This window comes from Heteronotia binoei, chromosome 1 (assembly GCF_032191835.1).
Source record: "Heteronotia binoei isolate CCM8104 ecotype False Entrance Well chromosome 1, APGP_CSIRO_Hbin_v1, whole genome shotgun sequence".
NCBI lineage: Eukaryota > Metazoa > Chordata > Lepidosauria > Squamata > Gekkonidae > Heteronotia > Heteronotia binoei.
In genome coordinates this window covers 150,213,154-150,237,697 of record NC_083223.1, presented here as the reverse complement: position 1 = coordinate 150,237,697, position 24,544 = coordinate 150,213,154, and the positions used below count along the sequence as shown (strand labels likewise).

General features: G+C 44.3%; 1 protein-coding gene across 1 annotated transcript; it reads right to left on the bottom strand.

Annotated features, from left to right (window-relative positions):
• Window positions 1-4,904: 4,904 nt before the first annotated feature.
• Window positions 4,905-20,782, bottom strand: LOC132574187 (sulfotransferase 6B1-like). Its single transcript, XM_060242441.1, has 7 exons — window positions 20,490-20,782; window positions 18,793-18,938; window positions 15,258-15,347; window positions 13,407-13,530; window positions 8,007-8,101; window positions 6,455-6,611; window positions 4,905-5,171 (listed from the first exon to the last, which is right to left on the bottom strand). Exons 1-7 carry the CDS (start codon window positions 20,689-20,691, stop codon window positions 5,041-5,043), a joined length of 945 nt encoding a protein of 314 aa, XP_060098424.1. The 5' UTR covers window positions 20,692-20,782; the 3' UTR covers window positions 4,905-5,040.
• Between the last annotated feature and the right edge of the window lie 3,762 nt (window positions 20,783-24,544).

The following is a 24,544-nucleotide window of genomic DNA, read 5'->3' as shown; positions in this document are numbered from 1 at the left end:
TTCTTAAAGCCATTTCTTTCTCTGCCTTCTTATACTTTTGTTGTTGTTGTTGTGTGTGTGCATGTACATATCTTTTTAAAAATTAGTATTATTCTTGTCTTTTATCAAAGCAGTCTCATGTCTAGAGAGCGAGCCTATCTGCTTCAAAACTGTGGGAACAAAGAATTATTATTTACTCAGAAAGCCTCTAGAGCAGCCCAGCAGTTTGTTCCTGAGGTACACTGGACAATGAGACATTCAGGGGACCACTATCCACCATAGCAAATCTATGGAGTATCATCCTATCTTTTTATTCCAGTCCAAGATACCAAAGTAAGCGCGAGCAGACCAATGATGGAAGTACGTCGCAGTTTCATACTCCCAGAGAGCAACTATAAGCAGGTCTACTCAAAATTCCACTGTGGTCTCCTCAATGGGTCTTACTCCCAGGAAAGTGTTTTTATGATTTTGCTAGCAGCGTAGTAATGTATGGCTGTGAAAGTTGGACCATAATGAAGGCCGAGCGCAGAAGAATAGATGCTTTTAAGCTGTGGTGCTGGAGAAGAATCTTGAAAGTCCCTTGGACTGCAAGAAGATCAAATCAGTCAGTCCTAAAAGAAATCAACCCTGACTGTTCCCTGGAAGGTCAGATGCTGAATGAAGCTCAAATACTTTGGCCACCAAATGAGAAGGGAGCACTCACTGGAGAAGACCCTGATTCTGGGAAAGACACAAGGCAAAAGAAGAAGGGGACGGCAAAAGATGAGATGGCTGGACAGCGTTACTAATGTAACTAACACGAATTTGAACAGACTTCAGAGGATGGTAGAAGACAGTAGGGCCTGTTGTGACTTTGTCCATGTGGTCGCAAAGAGTTGGACTCAACTGTGTGACAGCAACAAAACCAGCGTAGTAGAGATTGAATGGGAAATAATCAAGAGAAAAGGTGGGAGATAGCCTTATAATGCCTTATTTTTCTTCCATACAGGCCTCATTTTGGGCAGAAGCTCTCAAGAGCAGAGCTCCAGAACCTCTTAATTTTATTGTGCTCTTTCTTAAACCCGCCCCCCCCCCAAAAAAAACCCCTTCCTTCTGGGCTCCATTGTTCAAACCCCCTGTAAGAATTTTGCTGAACTTTCTAATATTTTCCCCCACAAAAAAAAGGGAAAATAACCAAAACATATAAAGCAGACAGATGGAAACCTTCATCATGCCACTGTGGCCATGGAGCTCATTAGGGGAGGGTGAGATATAAATGCAATAAAATAAAATAAAAAATAAATTGGACAAAGTAACTGAAAAAGTATGATGGGAGTAAAGTTTATTATACTACCTTCAGGACCGCCTCTTCCCACATGTGCCCCAGAGAGCACTCCGTCTCAAAACCTCCTTAAGATCCCCGGACCAAAAGAGACTCGACTGTCCAGCACTAGAGCCAGAGTGTTCTCAGTAATAGCTCCTGCTTTGTGGAACACCCTCCCCGAAGACATCACGGCCCTGCGAGACCTACCATAGTTCTGCAGGGCCTGTAAGACCGAATTATTTAAACTTACTTTTAACGGTTGAAGGGAGGTAGCTATTACTCCACAGTATAGACAGTCCCACTAAATTTTATACTGAAACAAGAACATCAGAGAAATTAGAAATGTACATCTTGGTTTTAGGACTGTAAATTCTATGAATGATTTTATTATGTATCTAAGCTCATTAGGGGAGGGCAGGATATAAATTTGATAAAAATAAAAATAAATAAATAAAATTATAGTTATAATTCAAGAAGCATTTTAAGGTAGATGCTGAGCTAATATAATTTAGTACACCTGGTGATGCCAGGGGTGTGTGGTGTATGCAAATGACTTATGCTAATAAGTTCTAAAAAATGACCCCTGTTCCCATAGCATGTGTAATGACATCATATCTTGTTTAATGTTTGATCCATGTCGCTGTCATCCTCCTGTCTCTTCTCTTTTCTTTCCTGCTTTCCCTTCAGGAACCACTGGGGCTGTCAAATACTTGGCCAATTGTGCTAACAGGCAGAATTGAATCCACTCTTTGAACTCTTAAAGGATAGGATCAAAGTTATTTGTGATCAATTGAAAATTGACTTTTCATATTGTTTCCTATTTTTAGAAGAAATATTTGGGGGAAAATGGCTTGATTTTTTACATGTGAAAAAATATGGCCCTGGACCTTTTGGGAAAAAATATATTCTTAAAACTGTATTGATTTCAACACCAGGAGCCAATAGTGTTAGACTGTACAGAACAGACAAGTTTTAAAAATTACTGTTGATACAATGTAAAAGGGTGACAACTTAGTGTTTAAAAAATAAAATAATATGAATTCATATATAACAAAGTATAAGAAGCAATACTTAGTTCAAAAGGCTTAACACATGTTGTGGTGCCAATGAGATTTTCCCCTGTGGGTTTCTATCCCAGGTTTATGTATATTGCTAAGGGAGGGGGGGGGGATACTTCACTGGTCAGTGGAATCACCAGTTCCAGGAAACCCCAGGTGTGTTTGGAGCACATCCCTGGCTGCTTTCACACCAAGGATTTTCCACAGTTCAGCCACCTGATCCATTTATTATTTTATCATGTTTCTATATGATGTCCCCTGAACATAAACCATCCCTTACATTTACTTACTTACTTACACACACACACACACACACACACACTTCTGTTTTATTTTAAACATTGGACAAGGTGCTGTCAGTAAGAGCAATGTCTTGGGTCTGAAAGGGATAAGCTGCAGAACTGCAGCAATTAGCATAACAGAACAGAATCATCCAGCCTACCATTTAGACAGGTAGGAAATCTCCAGAGGTGAAGACCAGAAGATTTTTAAATAAATCTTTAAAAGCTATTGCATTATTCTTATATAGTGTTACTTATGTTTATGAAAATGGTGGTGGAGGGTGTTAAAGAAAAGAGAAGAGAAGATAGGGAGAGGGAGGTCCCTGTGAAAATACAAGGAATTTTTAAAAGGTATGGCATCATTCTTTTGGGCATTGCCCATGTTCCTGAAAATAAAATTAAAAATTAAAACCGCTTTCAGAGGAGAATGCTAACAGTCACAGCATGAGAAGACAGTGGTGGGAGAGGGACATCGGGTGTGAAAGGGAAACCACTGCTAACAATGGAGAGAAAATGCATTAACTTCTGCTGCCTATAGTTCCCATTGGAGATTGAACACAGACCAGCAACATCACCAAAACAGAAAAACACTCACAGGAAAAACTGAGAGAAAACATGGCGTTCTCCTTCCTGTGAAATTTGAAATTTTAATTAGAGGCAAATTATGTAGTTTTTCACTATCCTGTGGACAGTAATTATACACACTTGAAGTAGCAGGTTTCAAAGATAGTAAGGGCATCTCTACATGTGGTTTATACAGGGCCAGCTCACCCACTAGGCAAACTAGGCGGTTGCCTAGGGCACCGGCAGGGTACGGGGGGACAAAATCAGCCCTCCCCATACCCTAGACAAATCCCTAGTTTGCCTCTTCCTCTGTCTCCCCATGCCTTCTCCTCACCCATAGTTTGCCTGCCCCACCTCATCTCCATCGCTTGTCCACTGTGTGGGCGGTGGGGTGCGATGCCACAAGGCAACAGCTCGGACGGGGCTCCAGGTGCCCCAGAGCCACCAGGTTTGCCTGGGGTTCCAGGTGCCCTAGGGCCAGCCCTGGGTTTATAGCACTTTACATAGCCATAACTTCAACCAAAGAACCATGGAAAATGTAGTTGAGAGAGGGTACACAAAAGTCTGCATTTCAGGTTCACTTACACAACTATTCTGTTCCTGGGGTTCCTTGGGGAAGCCATACAGACATGCCCTAAGTCAGTAAGAATATATTATAAAAACAAAAAATTAACATATCTCTCCTGACCTGCTGGCCGGATGTCTGAGAAGATCAAAAAGACCAGGCACTTCCATAAACCAAGGAGGTGGCCTTCCTGGCAGGAAGTGAGCAGAATCCTCTCTTGGGACCTCTTGATACTGATGTCTTACTGCCTATCCCTGCAGCAGTGATCCAATGGCGAGGGGCAGTAAATAAGGAATTCTGGGAGCAAGACCAGAGGTGAGGCTGCCAGCACAAGACTGGTAACTTGCAAAGACTCAATGGGGGCTTGCCATTGATGTCACCCAGCAGGCTTCATCATGAGGAGAGGGAAATCAAACCCGGTTCTCCAGATTAGAGTATGTGGCTCCTAACCAATACACCACACTAGCTCTTGACATTGCTGGTGATGCTCTAGCATTCATCCAAAACTCTGTGTTATAACTGAATTGTGCCAGAAGTGACAAAAAGGTGTTGGAATGATGATGAGCACCCCCACATTCCTCCTAGGTGAGCAGTGCAGGGAGGGGTGGGGGTGGGAGATGTCCCACTGAAGCTGGAGACCTGGCAATCCTGACCAGAGACAGGTGGAGGCAGTATGGGCAAAGTGGACCTCCAGGCAGGTGAACCCAAGAGTTTATGTCAGACAAATTAGTGGTTCTCCTGATAATTGCCTTTTATTGGAGACATGGGAAATGATGGAATACCTGGGTAGAGAAGGAGCCCATGACCCAGGGGGCTTCACACCCCCTATAACCAGTAACATATCATAATGAATGAAGTCATTAAAGTTTTAGATGTGGTTCCTAGCAGAATACTGTGAGGACATTAATGTTCTTGATTGTAAACTTGCACTTGCTCGGGATACTTAAAAATTATACCTCTTGATTTCAGGGGAGCTTATTTCTTTTATTATTTTTTAGATATTTATACCCTGTTTTTCTCCCCAAAGTGGCATATAAATTCATACTCTCCTCCTCCTCCTTTATCCTTACAACAATAACCCTGGGAGGCACAACCTTAGGTCATTCAGTGAGCTCCCATAGCACAGTGGGGATTTCTAATAAAGACACCACATAGAAATTGCTGCAATTGTTTGTTCAGCTGAAATGATACCATTTTTAAAAGCAAATGACATGTAAACTGCCTGTGTACATAGAGAAGCACAGCAAATTGTATGGACTTCATGAGAGCTGTTTCAAAACAGTTGCTTCATTAGATCTTACAGTAAAAATCATATTTTATCTTGGCTCCTAGTTTTGTTCTGGATAAACACTCTTCAAACCTTCTGTCCATTTCTTTGTTCTGGGATTCTGAGAGCATGCTTTTCCAATCACCAACAGATCCTGTAGACATTTAAAAATATAGTTGTATATTTCTCAAGAGGACATTTTCATAAGTTGTAGTATCTGCTATTTGAATTATAGAGTAACTAATGATCAAGGGAGACAATCTGCATATATAGATGAGAACCTGAATAGAGTGTTTTCCATTTGAATATTGCAGTTATCCCACAAGATATATTTTGCAGCTACAAAGTTACACACTATTAATCACTTATAACAAGAAAAGGTCTCTCACATCTCTGAGTAACTATAAAGTTATAAAACTTTTTTTTAAAATGGGTAGCATGTTAATTCTCATTTTGTGATCTTTGCTTTGGCCATCTCTTGTGGAGATCCCCCCCCCCCGAATATTTGAAAGACTGGAAACATTGCAGTCTGACTCTCCAGGGCCAAACTTCACAATAATATTTTCAATGTGTCATGTCTGGATTACTCAACCTGACTTTGAATCATTCAACCACATATCAGCTGCAGGCTTCCCTCTGGGAAATGATTTCTTAAGCAATTCAGTTGGGACTGCAGCACCTGGCAGAAGGAGCATCATTCTTCCCCCTGTGATGTTATCCCTTTCCAAAAAGTCCCTGGGATATTTGTACCAATGGGATGGCTGCACATGTACTGATGTGATATGCAACATGTACAGCCTCCAGTGGGGCAACTAGCACCCCATGAGCCATTTTGGGGTAGACAAACAGCACAGAGAGAAAAGCTGAATACTCTCTTCCCACACACCAGTCTCAATCTGAACTGGAACCTGATATATTTGGAAAATGGCTTCCCAGTAGGGACCTCAAAGACATGTGACTGGTCCACACTCAGATAAGGAAACACACACATTGAAAATTGTAACATGTAGCTTGGACATTTGAAACACAAAACCTCTTTCCCTTTGCCCATTGCTGAAACCAGACAAGGATACCACAGTGTTGAGACAAAACGCTCTGTGCAGCTTTACATGAGCTCGGGGCTGCCCTGCCCACAGAAAATTCCTCAAAAGGCAGGAAGCAGGTAACTGAGAAGAATAGGCTATGCCTCTACTTTGCAGTCAGAGAAGATTGGACGAGAAAGGGACAAAGGAATTGGGTTAAGATAGAACATGCCTGTGGCCTGCAAAAAAAAAAGTGCAGCAGGGTGCTGCTGCCCTGGGCTCTGTCCATTGAAATCTGGAGCATAACACTCTATCACATATCTCTTCTTCACCACAAGCATTAAATCAGGTTCACAAGTGGTAGAGTGGTCACTTTTGTAAATATAGGTGAATTCTTTTCCCCATTGGAATGTACCTTTACGGAACAAGATGTCACCAAATGCTCCATGAGTTTCTGAGGCTTTCTGTTTCATAGCTGTGAAGGTACTCTTGTCTACTATAGTTTGAATCTCTTCTTCATTCAGAGAAAATCCAAGGAACTCAGCTATTTTTTTCAAATACTCATTCAGATTCTATATTTTAAAAAAGACAATATGTTAAACATATGTATATTGCATCTGTGGGCCAATAATAATGCACCTGTTAGACTACTATTAAGGTGTTAACTAAGTGTGAAAGTCACAGTGAGTTTGTGCCAGTGCTGCCAATCCAGCTTCCTCTTGGTTTTGCAGTTTGCATGCATCAACAAACCAAATATAAATTCAACTGCGTGTCTTGCCTTTCTTTATATGTCTCATTAAGGCACTTTCTTTTAGATTAAAACATGTTTTGATACTTATATTTTACCCAAAGTACTATAATAAAGTTTGGCAGAGAGTATGATTTAGTTGTCCTCACCCACACCGTTCAGTTTTGATTAAATCAGAGTTCCCTACACCCACTTTCCTTAGACAAGTATGTATTTTTTTACACATCAGAGATAACAGCTGGGTGACCAGAGATTTGTAACAAGGGAAAGTCTTAGTTGCTTAGCGAAATTTAAAATGTTGAGGCTGAAACAGCTATTATCTCTTATATAGACGCATTGGTGTAGTGGATGAGCAGAGGTTCTGTCCTCTTCTGTTAGACACCTGTTCCCTGTATGTCTATAAGGTGTGCAGGCAAAGTAGATAATACCCAATTAAGGGCAATCAATGGCTGAATGGCTGGCTATTCCTGTTTAAACAACAGTTAAAACCCCAGCTTTTATAGCTGACTCCATAGTCTCTGTAAGCCTCCGTAAACCTCTCTCTATATATATATTCACACATACACATATACATATACACACATGCATACATAACATTTATAAACAAAGTTTTATATATGAAAGTTATATACATAGTAGTCTACCGAGTTTCAGAGAGAAAGGTAGGCTATAAATGAAGTAAAATACATAGTATGATGTAATCATGCAAACTGTTTTCTCTTTCCTTGAACATTTTTAAACAGAGGCTGGATGGCCATCTGACAGCAATGCTGATTCTTTGAATTAGGCAGATCATGAGAAGGAGGATGAGAAAGGTTGCATCAGTGTTTAGTTCTCGTGGCCCTTTCTTACATGCTCAGGAAAATGCTGATTGCCATTCTGGGGTCAGTCAGCAATTTTTTTCTCCAGGCCAGTATGATAAGGGATCCTGGAGGTTATTGCCATCTTCTGGGCATGGAGCAGGGGTCACTGGGGATGTATGTGTGTGTGGGGGGAGGTATTTGTGAAGTCTCCGCATTGTGCAAGGTGTTGGACTAGATGACCCTGGAGGTCTCTTCCAACTCTGAAGATAGAAGAATTCTATGGAAGATATGGAATAGCAGATATGTATGCCTTATCACAGATATGAAATCCGCATGTAGCAGGCTTTTGTGCATATGTGACTTCTGTATTGGTATATTAAGAAGCACCATGTGACTTCAAAAGCATAGAGCCTCACCTCCTTTAGTTCTTCATAACTGATGGCTATAATGTTTTTGTCATCAATATATTTGTCCCATTCTGCTACATAGTCAAAATAGGAGCCCCAGGCCACTGGCAAGAAATAAAAGGGATATAAATTGCATAATAATAGAGAACAATAGCTTTAAAGACCAACATTTTCAAAATCACTCTAAGTATTCTGAACAATTTCCCTCAAACAGAACTCATTTTAGCCTGTTTCATAAATGAGTAAACTCAGGGGAGCTTAATACATTACAGCTAAAACACTAGCATTATATCACTGTTTTCCACCACAAACTTGCAAGTTAGAGCTTTTTTTGTAGCAGGAACTGCTTTGCATATTAGGCCACACACCCCTGATGTAGCCAATCCTCCAAGAGCTTAAAATAGGCCCTGTAAGAAGAACCTTGTAAACTCTTGGAAGATTGGCTACATCAGGAGTGTGTGGCCTAATATGCAAAGCAGTTCCTGCTACAAAAAAAGCCCTGATTATATGTATGTGAATGCATCTTTATATACTTTTTTTTTTTATACCTGGCTGAGTGAAGATTCAGGTATTCAAAGATGCATAAACATGTGTTTATGTCATGTTACCTCCTGCAAGCCAGCACAGTTTCCAGGATGGGAAATTAGGAATCAGTTCTCAGTTGAATCTCCTGGTCAGCTAAGATTCAACTTCTGATATCCCCGTCTCCTACCCACCCACCCAAAAAAACCCTTCACTGTGTCCTAGCAAGGTTGGAAAGCAGTGTTCCCTGGGCAGATGATCAAAAGCCAACTTTCAGCTAATCCCCACAAGTAGCTGAGAATTGACTTTTGACTTCCCACCCAAGTTCAACAGCCATGGAGCTGCCAGAAACATTTAATTTAATTTTAAAAAATGCATACCCTGCCCTATCCCGCAAGTTGACTCAGGGTGGCTTACAACAGTAAAAACAAACAGAATTAAAACATCATAAAACAATTTCAATAAATCAGAACAGCATATTCAAAAGAGACAGACACTATTTCAGGCATAAGCAGCAAACATATAACAGCACATATGGCCAATGACTGTCAACCCAATATAAGCACCATGAGTGTAAAATGGTGGGGGAAAGTGATGATGTTCAAAGGGACTCCCACTGGATCAGTTAAAAGCCTGGTGGAAGAGCTCCATCTTGCAAGCCCTGAGGAACTTTAACAAGTCTCGCAGGGCTCGAATCTCCAAGGAGAGCTCCTTCCATCAAGTAGGGGCCCAGACTGAAAAGGCCCTGGCCCTTGTTGAAGCCAGTTGGGCATCCTTAGGTGCAGGGACCACAAGAAGATGTTGTGAAGCAGACCTCAGAACCTGGGGTGGGGCTCATATGGGGAGAGGCAGTCCCGTAGATATGCAGGCCCCTGGCCGTAAAAGGTCTTAAAGGTGAGAACCAACACCTTGAAATGGATCCAGTACTCAAGAAGTAGCCTGTATAAGCCTCAATGCTAACAGCCTGGCTGCTGTGTTCTGCATCTGCTGGAGTTTTTGGAGCAGGATCAAGGGTAACTCCACATAGAGAGAGTTACAATAGTCTAATCTGGAAGTGACCATTGCATGAATCACTGTGGCTAGATCATGGGAGGTAAGGTAGGGGACCAACTGCCAAGCCTGCCTCAGATGGAAGAAGGCAGCCCTTGCAGTGGTGGCAACCTGGGCCTCCAAAGATAAAGAGGCATCCAGGAGTACCCCCAAGCTCTTCACTTCTCTTGATGGCACCAGTTGGGTACCATCAAAAAGTGGGAGCCTGATCCCATTCCCCATCCCCCCCAGACCCAGGAATTCCATCTTTGATGGTGTCATGATCCTGGGCCTAGTGAGGCCTGCAGGCCCCAGGGAAGCCTACATTTCCCAGGATCCCCTCTGTCCCTCTGATTGGGTGGCAAGGTTTTGGAGGGAAACTAGCCCAGAGAGGGGTGAGATCTGGGAAGACAGCATAAAAGGACCAAGCCCAGACAGGGTGTGTTCTTTCCTGAAGAAGCTGCAGGCAGAGAGGTTCTCTGTCTAGAGCGGTTGCAGACAGAGAAAGAGGGCTCTCTGAAATAGGCAGCAGGGAAATATCCCTTACCCAAGGGGGTGAGTGTTGGTTATTAGAGTAGGGACCGCGTAGTTAAATGCGTCAGGGCTTTTGTTTCTTTGCACCAACCTTTACTATTTCATATTCACTTTAGCACTAAATCTTTGTCACCCACTTATTGTTTTAGAGCACTAATGATAAACTTCTTTTTGTTGTTATACTGTCTGGGTTATCATGTCTTCTTGGTCACAATTAGGAGGTATTTATTAATAAGGAAGACAAGGGTGGTTGGGTGCTCTGGGCACTCCATACAAACCCTTACCAGAGTGGTGGCAGCCAGTAGAAGGCCCTGCTGTGTGACAGATGGATTCAGTTTCAGTCAGCTCTGGCATAACCAACCAGCCACGGCTTGCAATACCTCGACCAGTTCTTCCGGGGTATAGTCCAAGCAGATAGAGCTGGGTGTCATCAGCATACTGGTGACAATCCAGCCCATATCTTCAAATCATCTGGGTGAGGGGGCACATATAGATATTGAATAGCATTGGAGGGAAAATCACCCCCTGTGGCACTCCACATTCCAGTGGTTGCTGTTGGGACAATTTCCCTCTAAGAGCCACCGTCTGTCCCTGACCATGGAGGAAGGAAATCAGCCACTGCATGGCTAATTCCAGAATCACCACATTGGTGAAGCAGTGGGTCCGTACCTCATGGTCAACTGTATCGAATGCTGCTGATAGATTTAAAAGTATCAGCAATAGCAAACTGCCACAATCCAGATGTCTTTGGAGATCATCTACTAAGGCAACCAATACCATATCTGTTCCATGGGCAGGGCAAAAGCCAGACTGGAAGGGGTCCAATATATTGGTTTCCTCCAAGGATGGCTGAAGCTGTGTTGCCTCTGCCTTCTCCACTACCATGCCCAGGAATGGTAAGTTCGACAGTGGGTGGTAGTAAGGACCGTAGGGTCCAGAGATTGATTGATTGATTTTATTCCATTTGTATCCCGCCCTCCTCGCCTAGGCGGGCTCAGGGCAGCTCACATAGATATGCATGTGCATGAGTAAACAAAGTAATACATTAAAACCATAAACCATAGAATAATATAAAAACATAAAATACATAAAATATTTTGGTGCTATAATATATTCGGAGATGGTTTTTTCAGGAGAGGGTGAACCACTGCCTCCTTTAGAGCCCCTAGGGACATCCCTGATGACAGGGATACATTGATGATCTCCCACAAGGGAGTCCCAACTTCACCGCCACTGGCTTTAATCAGCCATGATGAGCAGATGGTTGGCTTCACAGCTGCCAGTGTCTTGTCAACCTCCTCCTGGAAGAGTGGGCTGAACTAGTCCAAAACCAGACCTGAAGAAGAAGACATTGGATTTATATGCTGCCCTCCACGCGAATCTCAAAGTGGCTCTCCTTTATCTTCCTCCCCCACAACAGATACCCTGCGAGGTCGGTGGGGCTGAGAGGACTCTCGCAGCTGCCATCCTTTCAAGGACAACATCTGCCAGAGCTATGGCTGACCCAAGGCCATTCCAGCACATGCAAGTGAAGGAGTGGGAAATCAAACCCGATTCTCCCAGATAAGAGCCCGCACACTTAACCACTACACCAAACTGGCTCTGGGCAAGGGACTTCCAGTTCACTCATTGTATCAAATGTGGTGGGAAGGTCACAGCGGAATGATGAGATTTTATCTGCAAAATGATTTGCAAAAGCCTCACAGCCGATAGCCAATTTGCTAGCATTTGAAATACCCAGAGGCAGGGAAGTCAAGAACCAAATCAATCGAAATAACTGCTGGGCACAATTTTGCAGACACAATGGAGGCTGCATAGAACTCTTCTTTGTGGCCTTCATAGCCATCTCATAGGTCTGAACAAAAGACCTATAGGATGCTCTCATGGCCTCGTCTCAAGCTCTTTGCCACACTCTCTCTAGCTGTCTCAGCTCTCGTTTCATCTGTCTCAGCTCCAAGGAATACCAAGGAGTCAAGTGGTCATGAGGGCAGAGAGGGCACCAGGGAGTGACCACATCAATAGCTTCAGAAAGACGGTCATGCCAGTCTTCCACAATACTATCTGATGGGCAGTCAGGGGGAATCAGATCCCACAGAGCCCTTTGGAACACATTAGGGTCCATCAGGCTCTGAGAGCGAGCATAAATATGCTCTCCATCTAAACAGGGAAGACTAGGTGTGCATAACTGGGCCTTCAAGGCAAAGTGATCCGGCCATGGCACCACATCTGTGGTAATATCGTCCACAATAATCTCAGTGGCAAATATGAGATCCAGTGTGTGTCCTGCTTGATTTGTGGGACCTAAAACAAATTGAGAAAGCCCCAGTGTTGCTATGGATGACACTAGGTCCTTAGCCTGCAAAGAGGCAGCGTCTTCGGTGTGGACATTGAAGTCTCCCAGGATTAACAGCCTGGGATACTTCAATGCCCAAGCGGACACTGCCTCCATCAGACCAGTCAGGACACTGGCTGGGGCGTTAGGCGGATGGTACACCAGCAATGTTCCCTCTAAATTGCAGAGTCTTGTGAGCAAAAATTCTACTTTGTGAGCTACTGGTATTAAAGTTGTGAGCTACTGCATAAATTATTATGCTCTGGGGTCATCCTTCCTGAGCTAAGACAAAAATGCTTGAGCTGGAGGCTAAAAATCTGTGAGCTAGCTCATGCTAACTCAGCTTAGGGGGAACACTGTACACTAGCCAAATGGCCAAGCACTCCTTGGCCTCCCACACCCGGCCCACACATTCAGTCTTTGCATCAGAGAGTGCTCTGAAGGGATAAGAATCCTGGATCAGCAGTGGCGCACACACACACCCCGTCCATCTGTCCAAGACTGGTGAAGGACCGAGAAATCTTCACCAGCTGCTTGAGATTGTTGATAGTTTGTTCATAGTGAGCTGAACAGATCCAGTTAAAGAGTTTCAAAATTCAAATCTAATCTGGAAAAAACCATGGAAGGCACTGCAGTCCACAGAAGATTCCAGCAGCTGACATACTCCCAGTCACTGGTGGTGGTGAAAACTGCTATCAAGTTAGAGTGGACATATGGCAACTCTGAAAGGTTTTCAAGGCAAGAGATGTTCTGAGGTGGTTTGCCATTGTCTGCTGCAAATAACGGCATTCCCAAAAGAGTGCTTGACAGCAGTTAAACTGATCATGGCCAGTGCTTAAGACTGGGCTCAGCTGGTATATCAGCCAAAGCTGATAGAATGCCTTCTCTTATAGCCATAGTCACTGCCTAGAGCTGGGTGCAAAAGGAATCCCAAATGACAAATTAATCCCTACATTATATTATTAATAATTGTTGCAAGATAGGAAGGATACCTGTCCCATCCATAAAATTGGCAAAATGATCATCCCACGTTGAAGGAGGAAAAACCCCCACTGTGTTTATAAAATGATAATAAGATACCAGCGTGTCTTTGGGGTTTCGAATCAGCACCAGTATCTGAAAGATGCAGAAACAAAATCATGCATTTACAATTTTGCTATCATCTAAATATTTCATAGTATAGGTTATTGAACAGAAATCTCTGAGGATAAATTAGTATCAATCAAAGTCCTCCTTTAATCTGCCTTTAAAGCCCCAAATGACTAACAGAAGTAATGACTAGAAATAACAGAAATAGAAATGGCTAGTAACTTTTTTTTTCTTTTGCTACTAAGCTGTATTACATGTAGGGTTCCCAAGTCCAATTCAAGAAATATCTGGGTACTTTGGGGGTGAAGCCAGGAGACTTTGGGAGTGGAGCCATAAGCAAAGTTGTGACAAGCACAAATGAACTCCAAAGGGAGTTCTGGCCATCACATTTAAAGGAACCACACACCTTTTAAATGCCTTCCCTACATTAGAAATAATGAAGGACAGGGCCACCTTCTTTTGGGGCTCATAGAATTGGACTCCCTGGTCCAATCTTTTTGAAACATGAAAAGCATTTTGAGGAGAGTCATCAGATGCTATGCTGAAAATTTGGTGCCTCTACCTCAAAACACAGCCCCTCCAGAGCCCCAGATACCCCCCTGATCCATTCTCCATTATACCCTATGGCAGGGGTCCCCAACCCCTGGGCTGCAGACCGCTACTGGACTGTGGCCTGTCCGCAACTGGACCGCGAAGCCTGACAGCTCCCCCTGCCGCTGCAATGGAGTTTAGCTCCATCGCCCCCCTGCTGCCACCTTCCCTCTCTCCCTGGTGCTGCAATACAGCGCAGTGCTCCATCATCATTGTCACCCTCCGTCCCTCTGATCACGCTGAGCTGAGCAGCGCCGAAACTGGGTTTTACTAGCTTCGCTGCAGCTGCTCCATCTAACACTTTGAAGTTCATGCAAGAGAAGGCTTCTCCCCCCTCACTTCCGGTTCCAGGAAGGAGGGGGGAGAAGCCTTCTCTCACGCAAACTTCAAAGTGTTAGACGGTGCGACTGTTGGTAAGTTGGTAAGGCCCAGTTTTGGTGCTGCTCGGCTCAGTGCGATCTGAGAGAAGGAGGGAGGACAACAGCAGAGCACCATCCTGCATTGCAGCACCAGGGAGAGAGGGAAGATGGTGGTGACAGGAGGGGGGACTCGAGCCTCGTTGCAGGGGGGCCACGAAGCTAAACTCCGGTGGGCCGCTTTCTCAGCGGCCACCCGCCACTGTGGGGGCACTACAAGGGGGGACAGGTGGTGAGGCTCCCATCAGGGGATTGACATCTCTACTCACAAGTTGCTGAACTTCCAACTTCTTCAATGTAACACAGAGCAACCAAAGGTTCAAGTTTACCTTTCCTATGCAAACAACCTCTGAAAAGATTGTGCAACCAACGGAGGGTCTGGGCTGCTTTCACAGCCACTGGGAGTAGCCATGTTATTCTATCTGCTCCCCCTGCCCCCATTCAGCCTTAAAGACACAGACACACCATTCCAAGAGGAAGCCTTTCCAAGTGGAATCTGAAGCCTCCGCTCCGGAGATGGAAAGGAACATGGTGGCTGTAGAGGTGGGGCTTCCCCCTGCTGGCCAGCTGACTGGCAGCAGGAAGGAGCCTGGGAAAGTGGGAGAACCACCACTGGAACCTGGGGATTGGCAAGCCTAATTACATGGATTAGGACTGAGCAGACAGGGGCCTTGTGATGAACAGCTGAGATGCCTAAACCTCATTTGGTCCATCACAAAATCATCTTTGATTGGGCGAAAAACTCACCTTAGCTTTATTTTTAAAAACAGATGAAGGAAGTGAATGAGGAGACAGATGAGTAATGATGATTCTTCTAGAAGGTAATTTCTTCATCCTCTTCAAAGAAAGAGAAAATAAGGTTGCATTTAATCCTGTCCCACATTTTAAATACACTTTATTTAAACATTATTATATGACCCCAGCACTGATTGCAGTCCCTTCAAATACATTGTGTATGGCATTGTGGACATCATCTTCAAACGTGAGTACAATCTGTGAGCCAAATGTTGCTTCATGAAGACCTGAGAACAACATGAGCAGTTTTCTTTCTGGGGAGTTTGGATGAGGCAGATGTTACCAAATCCAGACTCTTTGGGGTAATTGTGAACAAGTGTAATAATGTAAAGTCAAGCACTAGGGGCTATATAGACACACACCCTCTCTGCAGACTACCACCCTAATGATGCACTCTTTGAGAAGCTGTTATGTGAAATTCTTAACAGAAGTGAGAAGTCCAGGCAGATTATATGAATATCCCATTCAGTGCCAGATTAAACCCTGTGGAGGCCCCTAGGCAGTGAAAATCTTGGGAGCCCCCTTGCAAATTGTCTCAGAGTTGGAGTGCCCACCCCGCCACCCACAGCCCCTAGCTGCAGCCTGCAGATATCTTTTCAAAAGCCCCTTTGACAAAGCTGTGATAGAGAGGCAGAGAAAGGCAAACTTCACAACTACACCAGACAAGTTGGGCAAAGAATGGCTCAATTGCTGATTGCATGTGCAGGCTGGGAGGGCTGCAAGCAGGGGGGAAATGCGAGGGAGCTAGCCCGGGGCCCCTAAAGGCGTGGGGGCCCATAGGCTAGTGCCTACTTGGCCTAATTGTTAACCCTGCCCTGATCCCATTGGCCACTAGTGACTCTTTACCTGATCCATCATGGCTATGTGGGAGAATATTGCACAGGCAGAGGTGGATTGGAAAGCCAAACAGTCCAGGGAAATTTTTTAGTTCTATGCCCCATGTGGGGCAACTTTGTAGAGGCCACTCACTTCAGATCTGGCTGGTGGTATGGCAGAAGGCAGCAGGCAACCCAAGGCCAGTCATCACTAGTGCTGGCAGGTCTGTGTGGCATGGTCCCTCCTTGTACAATAGCCCTGCAGAGGCTGCTTGGCTTTGGCCTGGCTGATGAAGTCAGGGAAGGAGGGGATGGGTGAGGTGACTTCTCACGCCACTCAGATTCTGCTCAGATTCCTCCTTCCTACTAGTAGCCCACCAGGAACTTTTTCAGTAATGTACAGGGCTCGTTAATCCCTGCTTAAAGGTAATATGCCCATAGGTGATATGCAAAATAATATACAATTCACATGTCTGCAACATCTGTCCAGAATACTATGTGAAATATTTTGCTCCTTTGTTCCTTTCCAGGCACATTCACTTTACTGTGCCTTTTCTTCTGCGCAGGAGGGGGTTCCTCACCAAATATGCATTATTTTAGGAATGCACCCTTTGTTTTAATAAAACTGCAAGAGCTCTGCTTTGTTTAATTAAACCTGACAGTGAGCTAGAAATCAGATTTCTTGAAATGGGGGGATTTATTTATAAAACAGTTAACTTAGTGGACTGTTTATTACTATGAATGATATATATTTTCTTTGGTATCAGTTTCATTTCAGTTTGTAATTGTTTCTGCCTTGGGTTTTGATTTAATGTAAAGTAAAGTAAAAAAGATAAAGGTAGGCAAGCATCTGTCGTTTCTGACTCTGGGGTGACGTTGCATCTCGTTTTCATGGCAGACTTTTTACAGGGTGGTTTGCCATTGTCTTCCCCAGTCATATACACTTTCCCCCCCAGCAAGCTGGGTACTCATTTTACTGAATTTTTACTGAGCAGGATGGAAGGCTGAGTCAACCTTGAGCCGGCTACCTGAACCCAGCTTCCGCTGGGATCAAACTCAGGTTGTGAGCGGAGCTTGGACTGCAGTACTGCAGCTTACCACTCTGCACCATGGGGCTCCTAAAAAAAAAAAACCCAGGTAACAAAATTGCAAAACCAGTGGCAATAGCACCACCTGGTGACTGTCATTGAGGCTGACCTTCAGACTACATTTGATGACTATCTTTAAGCAGCTGGTACTAATGTATATCTGGCCAGTGGTGGCAAGCAGAATGGTTATTTGGCCTCAGAGGGGATCTCAGATTTAGACATGTGTGAATTTTTGGCATTTAATAAGTTTAAGTAAAAAAAAGAAAGAAAGAAAAGGTAAAGGTAGCCCCCTGTGCAAGCACCAGTCATTTCCAACTCTGGGATGACATTGCATCATGATGTTTTCATGGCAGACTTCTTACGGGGTGGTTTTGCCATTGCCTTCCCCAGTCATCTACACTTTCCCCCCAGCAAGCTGGGTACTCATTTTACCAGAAGGATGGAAGGCTAAGTCAACACTGAGCTGGCTAACTGAACCCAGCTTCCTCTGGGATCGAACTCAGGTCATGAGCAGAGCTTAGGACTGCAGTACTGCAGCTTTACCACTCTGTGTCACGGGGCTGCTTTAATAAGTTTACTAACTTCTTTTATGTGCATCTTTTTAATGTGCCATCTTTTAATTTTTTTTAATATGGCTAGGGGCCTCAAAATCTGGAATTGAATTGAATCTGTTTGGGCCTGTGAGAAGGTCTGATGTGTGCAATTTTTATAATAAGACTAGTGCCCCTTAGCAAGTCAGCAAAGGGAGGGGAGTGTGCACATATGACTCCAAATAGCCTGTTTCATCTTGAAGCAGCAGGAATCAGTCGCTTCAAATTTTTACCTCACAGGCACTCCTATAAAACAGTATTTTCTTCCAGTGTAGGAAATCAAATTCCTACTTCTTCCAGAGTTTTGTTCATAGCTCAAGGTGCACCACTAAATGAGAAAGGGCATGAATGACATTTCTGCAGTTCATGATTCATGGCTCAACCATAAACCAAACCAGGAGCTGGTATGAACTGGGAGGTTGGTTCATGAATCGAACCAGTGCATAACAGTTCATGACTCCTTCTTTCTGCTCCCCACTGCTTTTTGCACACAGCAGAAAGCAGGGGTTGTCCCTGTGAAAAGCAGTGGTGAACAAGGCAGGGAGCTGGGAACAGAAAGCCGGAGCTTAAATGGGTCCAAGTAAATTAAACTCATTTTCTGCTCCCTACAAAAAGTGGAGGGAAATAGAAAGACCTATTTCCTTGCTTTCTGCTCCCATTGAAAAACAGATGAGTGGCAAGGAGAAGAGAGCAGGGGTTTCCCCTGCAAAAAGTGGTGGGGAGCTTAAAAGCAGGGGTTTAAATTGCTCCAAGCCATTTAAATCCCTGCTTCACTAACCACCACAAACTGCCTTAAAACTCATGGAAATTCATGGCAGCTCTTCAGTTCATGAAATTCAGCCAAAACTTGTCATGAATTTTTGTGAGTTGGTTTGTGCCCATCCCTACCACTAAATAAACTCATGTACAAACACCAAATTTCAAAGGAAACAAGTACCAAAATGTTCTGCTTATCCTTTCAAAGAGGGCATTTCAAGCTTTCTCTCATGCTAACCTGGAATTTATCTGGATCTCCAAACTCAAGCCGCGGAGTTACTTCCAATTCCTTTTCAAGATTCATTATCTTTTTCATTTCTTCTTCTGTATATTTTGCAGCCGTATTTTCCAAGTTATTTAGGATATGATCGAGCCAGTTAGTGCCTGAAAATTGCAAAACATGTGGAGAGTATGTACTAGGGGATGCTGAAAATGTCCCACCTGCGTTTTATGTTGCTTTAAAAATACCTCACATATCTTTCTTAGCAACATGATGCATGGCTTCTCCCTTTGACCTCTGATGTTCTTCCCCACCATTTCAGGAAGGGCACAGGCAGGCAGCTATGCTTCGGAAGTCTCAGGCCTGATGAGCAGTGGTGGAGTGCTATTGACCTTTTTCAAGGGACTACTACCATAGCAGCTTCTTCACTGGTGACTGAAGACTAGTCACAGGGAAAGGGTAAGATTGGGGCTATGACTATGCAAGACTTACTAGACATTGCTTGTGGTGATGGCTTATGATAAAGTCAGCACCATTGGGTTGTCTTTTAAAGTTTTCATGTTTTATGGCATTCAAATAAGGGATATTCATCTAATTTTTTTAAGCTACTCTCTCTCACACTCCCTCAACAATGCCTTGCCATTTTTGGAAATTAATGGGAGTTTGATCTCGGAAATGAGTTCTTTAGTTATATGCAATGCCATTCCCCCCACACACAGACACAAAAAAAAGCAATGCTGCCCCAGCCCCTTTCTCTTCCGGTCTGTGTGAACGGACCCGGAAAAGAGAAAATGAGGGCATCCCGGCAGGGTTTGCGCCATCCTTGAAGCCAAGGCTGGTGCAAACAGTGCTCCCCCTCCCCTTTCTCCTCTTTGGGTCTGTCTGCACAGACCCAGGAAGGAGAAAGCCAGAGCGTCCCGGTGGTACTTGCGCCTTCCTTGAAGCTGAGGATGGCGCAAACACTGCCGCCTCTTCTCCTCCCTAGACCTGTGTGCACAGACCCAAGGAGGAGAAATTGACAGCATCCCAGAGGCGTTTGTGCCCCCCCCTTTTTTTCCTTTGGGTCTGTGCACAGACCTGGGAAAGAAAAAAGGGGTGGGCACCTGGAGAGGGCGGAAGACTGGGGCTGCTTTGTGGGGGTGGGGTGCCTTGCTTGGGGCAGCAGTCACCTCCCCCCCCCCCAAAGAAACAATTTTTTGAGTGGAGGGCACCATTTTTTAGTTTTGCCGCCCGCTCAAAAAATGGGGAGATCCAGCCCTGAGAGAAATAAACTCCCTAAGAAATCAGTCTGGGTGGAAATGAAAGAGGGTATGAAAGATAACTGGGTGAGGGTATGAAAGATAACTTAATATTGGGGACAAACCTATCACCCACTTAATATTGGGGACAAACCTATCACCCACCCATGACCAAAACTCTGATGGTGATCCTGAAAAGAAGAAAGAAATGAGGAGGGAAACCAGAGGAGAAAGAAAGTAATAACAAATGACTTCTACTACCCTTAAATTGGGTTCAGGTTGAGAGAAAGATACAAAAGTTCTAAACACTACAAATGATTATGCCTTGGAATATTTAGTTAGAAAAAACAAAAATTCTTAAGAAAATGAACAATTCAGTAGTGATACTATGAATAAATAGCATTCAGTTTCTCAGTTGCACACATTTTATATCTGCACAGCTTCTATGGGACATTTTTATAAGGAAAAGAGACTCACCAGTTTTGGGATATCCTGCCAGGATTATATCATCCATCCTGGCTTCAAAGGATTCAAGAGCTTTGAAAGTGTCTGGGTTGCAAACTGCAGCAGGGTACGACACTCCCTTGTAGAAAAAGATCTGATCCTCTGGGGGTATTCTGGCACCCTCAACTAATGCATTATTCAGAAATTCAATAACAAGTTCCCTGTTCTTAGGCATTTTTGTGTCTCTTACAATAGGAACTGTGTGCAGACTGACCTTGAGCTATGACATTCCTGAACTGGCCAATATTTATATAGAGGTCACTAAGAAGATAGTAAATCTAAACGTTGTGCTTTCCATTTGTGTGTACAGGGAGTTGCAGAGGAAGAAAAGTTATTATTTAACTAAGAGAGTTGTTGGAAAGGAACTCAAGCCTTTGCTTTCCTCACTGCAGATTTACTCTGAGCTGGTATTTGCTTACATTTGGGGTGCGGTCACACGTACCATTAGTGACGACATAGCTCCGTCTGGCTGACGGATTAAATGTGTTCGTTCAGACATCCACATCTGGCAATCGAGCGTCATCCGGGGTCATCCAGGCTTGCTACGCCTGAATGGCGCATTAATTTGACAGCACAGAAAGTCCAGCCCTTTTTCAAAACAGCAGCACAAGATCAGCTTTTTGTTGTTTGGACAGCTCACGCGCAATACTGTCTCCCACCTTTAAAAAAAAAAAAAACCAGCAGACATGCGCATTGCCAGATCATCCGGGAATCTGAGGTGACGCTTCTGCTTCTCCAATCAACACAGGATCGAAGGGGGGGGAACGTTATCCCACTATTCAGAACAGGAAAAGAATCTTTTTTTGCAATGTGGAGGCTTTCAAGATATCATTGTCACTGCTGATTTCTAAAAAAGTAATTCCTGGCAGTTCCTTGGTTTGGATCGGCAACGTTAATTCCGGAAACTTTCCCCCTTCCCCCCTGCCTCTGAAGCAATGTTTGATTTCCCAGCTCCAAACAGTTGGGCGCATGTTCAATGGACCCCCCCCCTCCCAGAAATCACCATCTGATTACGCATGCTCCAAGAAAAGAGCGTGATAGTATTGGATGTCTGATCGCGCAACAACAGAATGAATCGCATTCTTGGATGCTCGTCTGAACTGCCCTGCATTGAATCAATATTCAGCGGTTCAGATTTGAGTGCTAAACACCCGCTTTTAATGGTACGTGTGACCGCACCCCTGGACTGCTACTCTGTTTCACTTGGAAGAAACAGTATTATGAAATTCTGAACCAGAGGTTGTTTTTTCCAGGAAGTTAAACATATATGGAGTCAGAAAAAAAGATGAGGACAAAGAGATTTCTTATTGATTGTAGCAAAAAATAATGCCACTTAATGATGGCTCAGGTGAAATAATGGGTTATGGAAAGTCACTTCCAGAGTTGCCAGCTTCCATTTCCAGTGGTAAGAGAAAAAATGGCCATTGGGTCAACAGTGTGATGTCACTTCTGGGCAGGGCTTTTTTTGAGCAGGAACACACAGGAATGCAGTTCCGGCTGGCTTGGTATCAGGGGACGTGGCCTAATATGCCAATGAGTTCCTGCTGGATTTTGTTGTAGAAAAACCCCTGTATGAAACAATGGCAATGCCAGGGGGTGTGGCCTAATATGCAAATGAGTTCCTGCTGGGTTTTTTTTTCTACAAGAAAAGCCCTGCTTCTGGGGAACACTCAAAAGTGACATCATTCTTCTCTGTTCTTTGCCAGAATTGCTAGGCTTACCATAGTGATTTCTAGAGATATGCGTTGTCACATCTGGATTTTTCTGGAAGTGGTAGCATGCCATTGCCAACAGCTGCCCCCCTCCCCATCCCTACCTTCCTAGTCTCCCACTGGTTACCATACCCTAGAATGAACATGTATGGCTGCCAACTTTGGCTTGGTAAATTTCTGAAGTTCTGGAATGTGCCTGGAGAGGGCTGTTGACAGCATGATATCTATTTATTTCATTGTTTGTCTTTCCCAGCAGTTTGATAAACCTATTCTGAACACAAGACATAAGTTCTTCCTCTTCCCCAAATTTACATGGGTTCATGAATTTATAGGGGTAGTCATCTAACTCCCTTGTAGGAAAGGGAAATGATCATTGACATACCAAGTTCCCCATAACCATGGTCAATGCAGCACAGACCACAAACATTGAACAGGTGAAGAATGGCCTTCCATAAGAAATCATAAAGTCACCTTCAGTAAGTCTGAAGGTTGTCTTGTTATTTTAGAAGAGGTTTTGATGGGTAAGTGCTAAAATAATAATTAAATAAATTACAAGTCTATACTTAGAATATCCATAAAATGTAGGTTCTAGCAACATAAAAATGTAAGGGCGTGATCTTCCTCCATGCTCATCCTGACCTGAAAAAGCCCTCAGAAGGTTGCTATTTGTTTCATTGGAAAAGATGGGAGTTCTATGAACTGCACGCAAGTTTCTCCAAAGAGTAGCTGCCCAGGGCTGTTTCAGGTTGGACAAATGGCAGAGGGGGAAGCTTGAGCACTCCCTCCCTCCATGTTGAGTCCCAATATGAATCAGAGACTAAACTCACAATATATTCTGATCACGCTAATATAGGGAGAATGTAAGGACACGTAGTTAAGACCTCAGTTACTCACACTAAAAATTCAGTGAAGCAAGTGGATTTTCAATAACCTAAGTGCAAACTTTCAATTTGAGAAATTAAATGAGAATATTCCTTCCCAAGTTCCTTCTGTTCTCATTCTTTCAGAGCCTGTTCCTTTGGACATACGTTTGTTTGTTTTTTAACTGAATCAACATTCACCATCATATTACCATATCTTCAACAGTTTCTTTGCTTACATTGTAGTTGGTGTAATCAGTGAACACTATTCAGCCTAGACTGCAATCTGAACCACTTGTCCTTGGGATTAAGTACAATTTCCTGCATATAGATAACTGGGTGTGGTGTGGGTAAAAGTTACATGGAAAGGGGCCTTAGTTGTTCATTAAACAGAAAGTTTATGAGACAGGAATGAATCTGGCCAAAGGTTGCAATTTTAATTATGCAGGCACTTACCACTCAATTGCTTTAAAAATAACCATTGGTTGTGTATTTACTGTACAGGGCCGGCTCACTCACTAGGCAAACTAGGTGGTTGCCTAGGGTGCCAGGAGGGTGGGGGCATCAAATTGAGCTTCCCTCCTCCCAGTTCCCCAGGCAAGCACCTAGTTCGCCTGCCTCCACTGCCCACGCGCCCGCCATCATTGCCACTGTCCGCCCCTCCTTTCCCTTCCCTTCCTTTCGCAGACCCCTTCCTCCGCCCGCCTCCTCTTCCACCTGTGCACCGCCCACCCCCTCCTTCCCTTCCTGTCCCATCCCGGCTGTGGCATGCCTGCCTCTTCCTCCACCCGCACACCCGCCACTCCTTTCCCTTCCCTTCCCCCCACCCCCAGTGCCTGGGCCCTGCTGGCTGTGGTGCGCCTGCCTCCTCCTCTGCCTGCGCACCCGCCCTCCACTGCCCCCTTCTTTCCTTCCCTTCCTGTCCCATCTCTTTGCCTCCTGCCCTCCCCCAGTGTGATCACAGAGGGGAGGGTATGGGGTGGGAAGGGAAGGAGGGGGCAGGCGAGCACTGCACCTTGGCATGGCGCCCTGGGGGGGTTGCAGTGCTGTGGGGGGATGGCGGTGGTGGGGTGCCTGCCTGGGGCGCCATGTGATCTTGGACCAGCACTGACTGTAGTGATAGTGGCATCAAATAGGAACTGAAGTATGATGAGACATATTCAGTGACAAGCTTTTTGTAGGAAAGAAGAAACCTGAAGATTTGCACAATTCTTAAGAGTTGTAAAAATTAAGAGTAAAGAGGATCCTTTGTTTCAGCTGCCAAATAGCTTCAGCAGCAAATGTTATAATTTGACTTCTGTTCTTGTTTCCCTAGGATTCTTGAAAAAGACTGTCTTGATCCTGGGCCTAGTGAGTCCTGCAGGTCCCAGAGAAGCCTGCCTAGAAGTTACTTGGGAAAGCCTACATCTCCCAGGATCCCCTCTGTCCCTCTGATTGCGTGGCAAGGTTTTGAAGG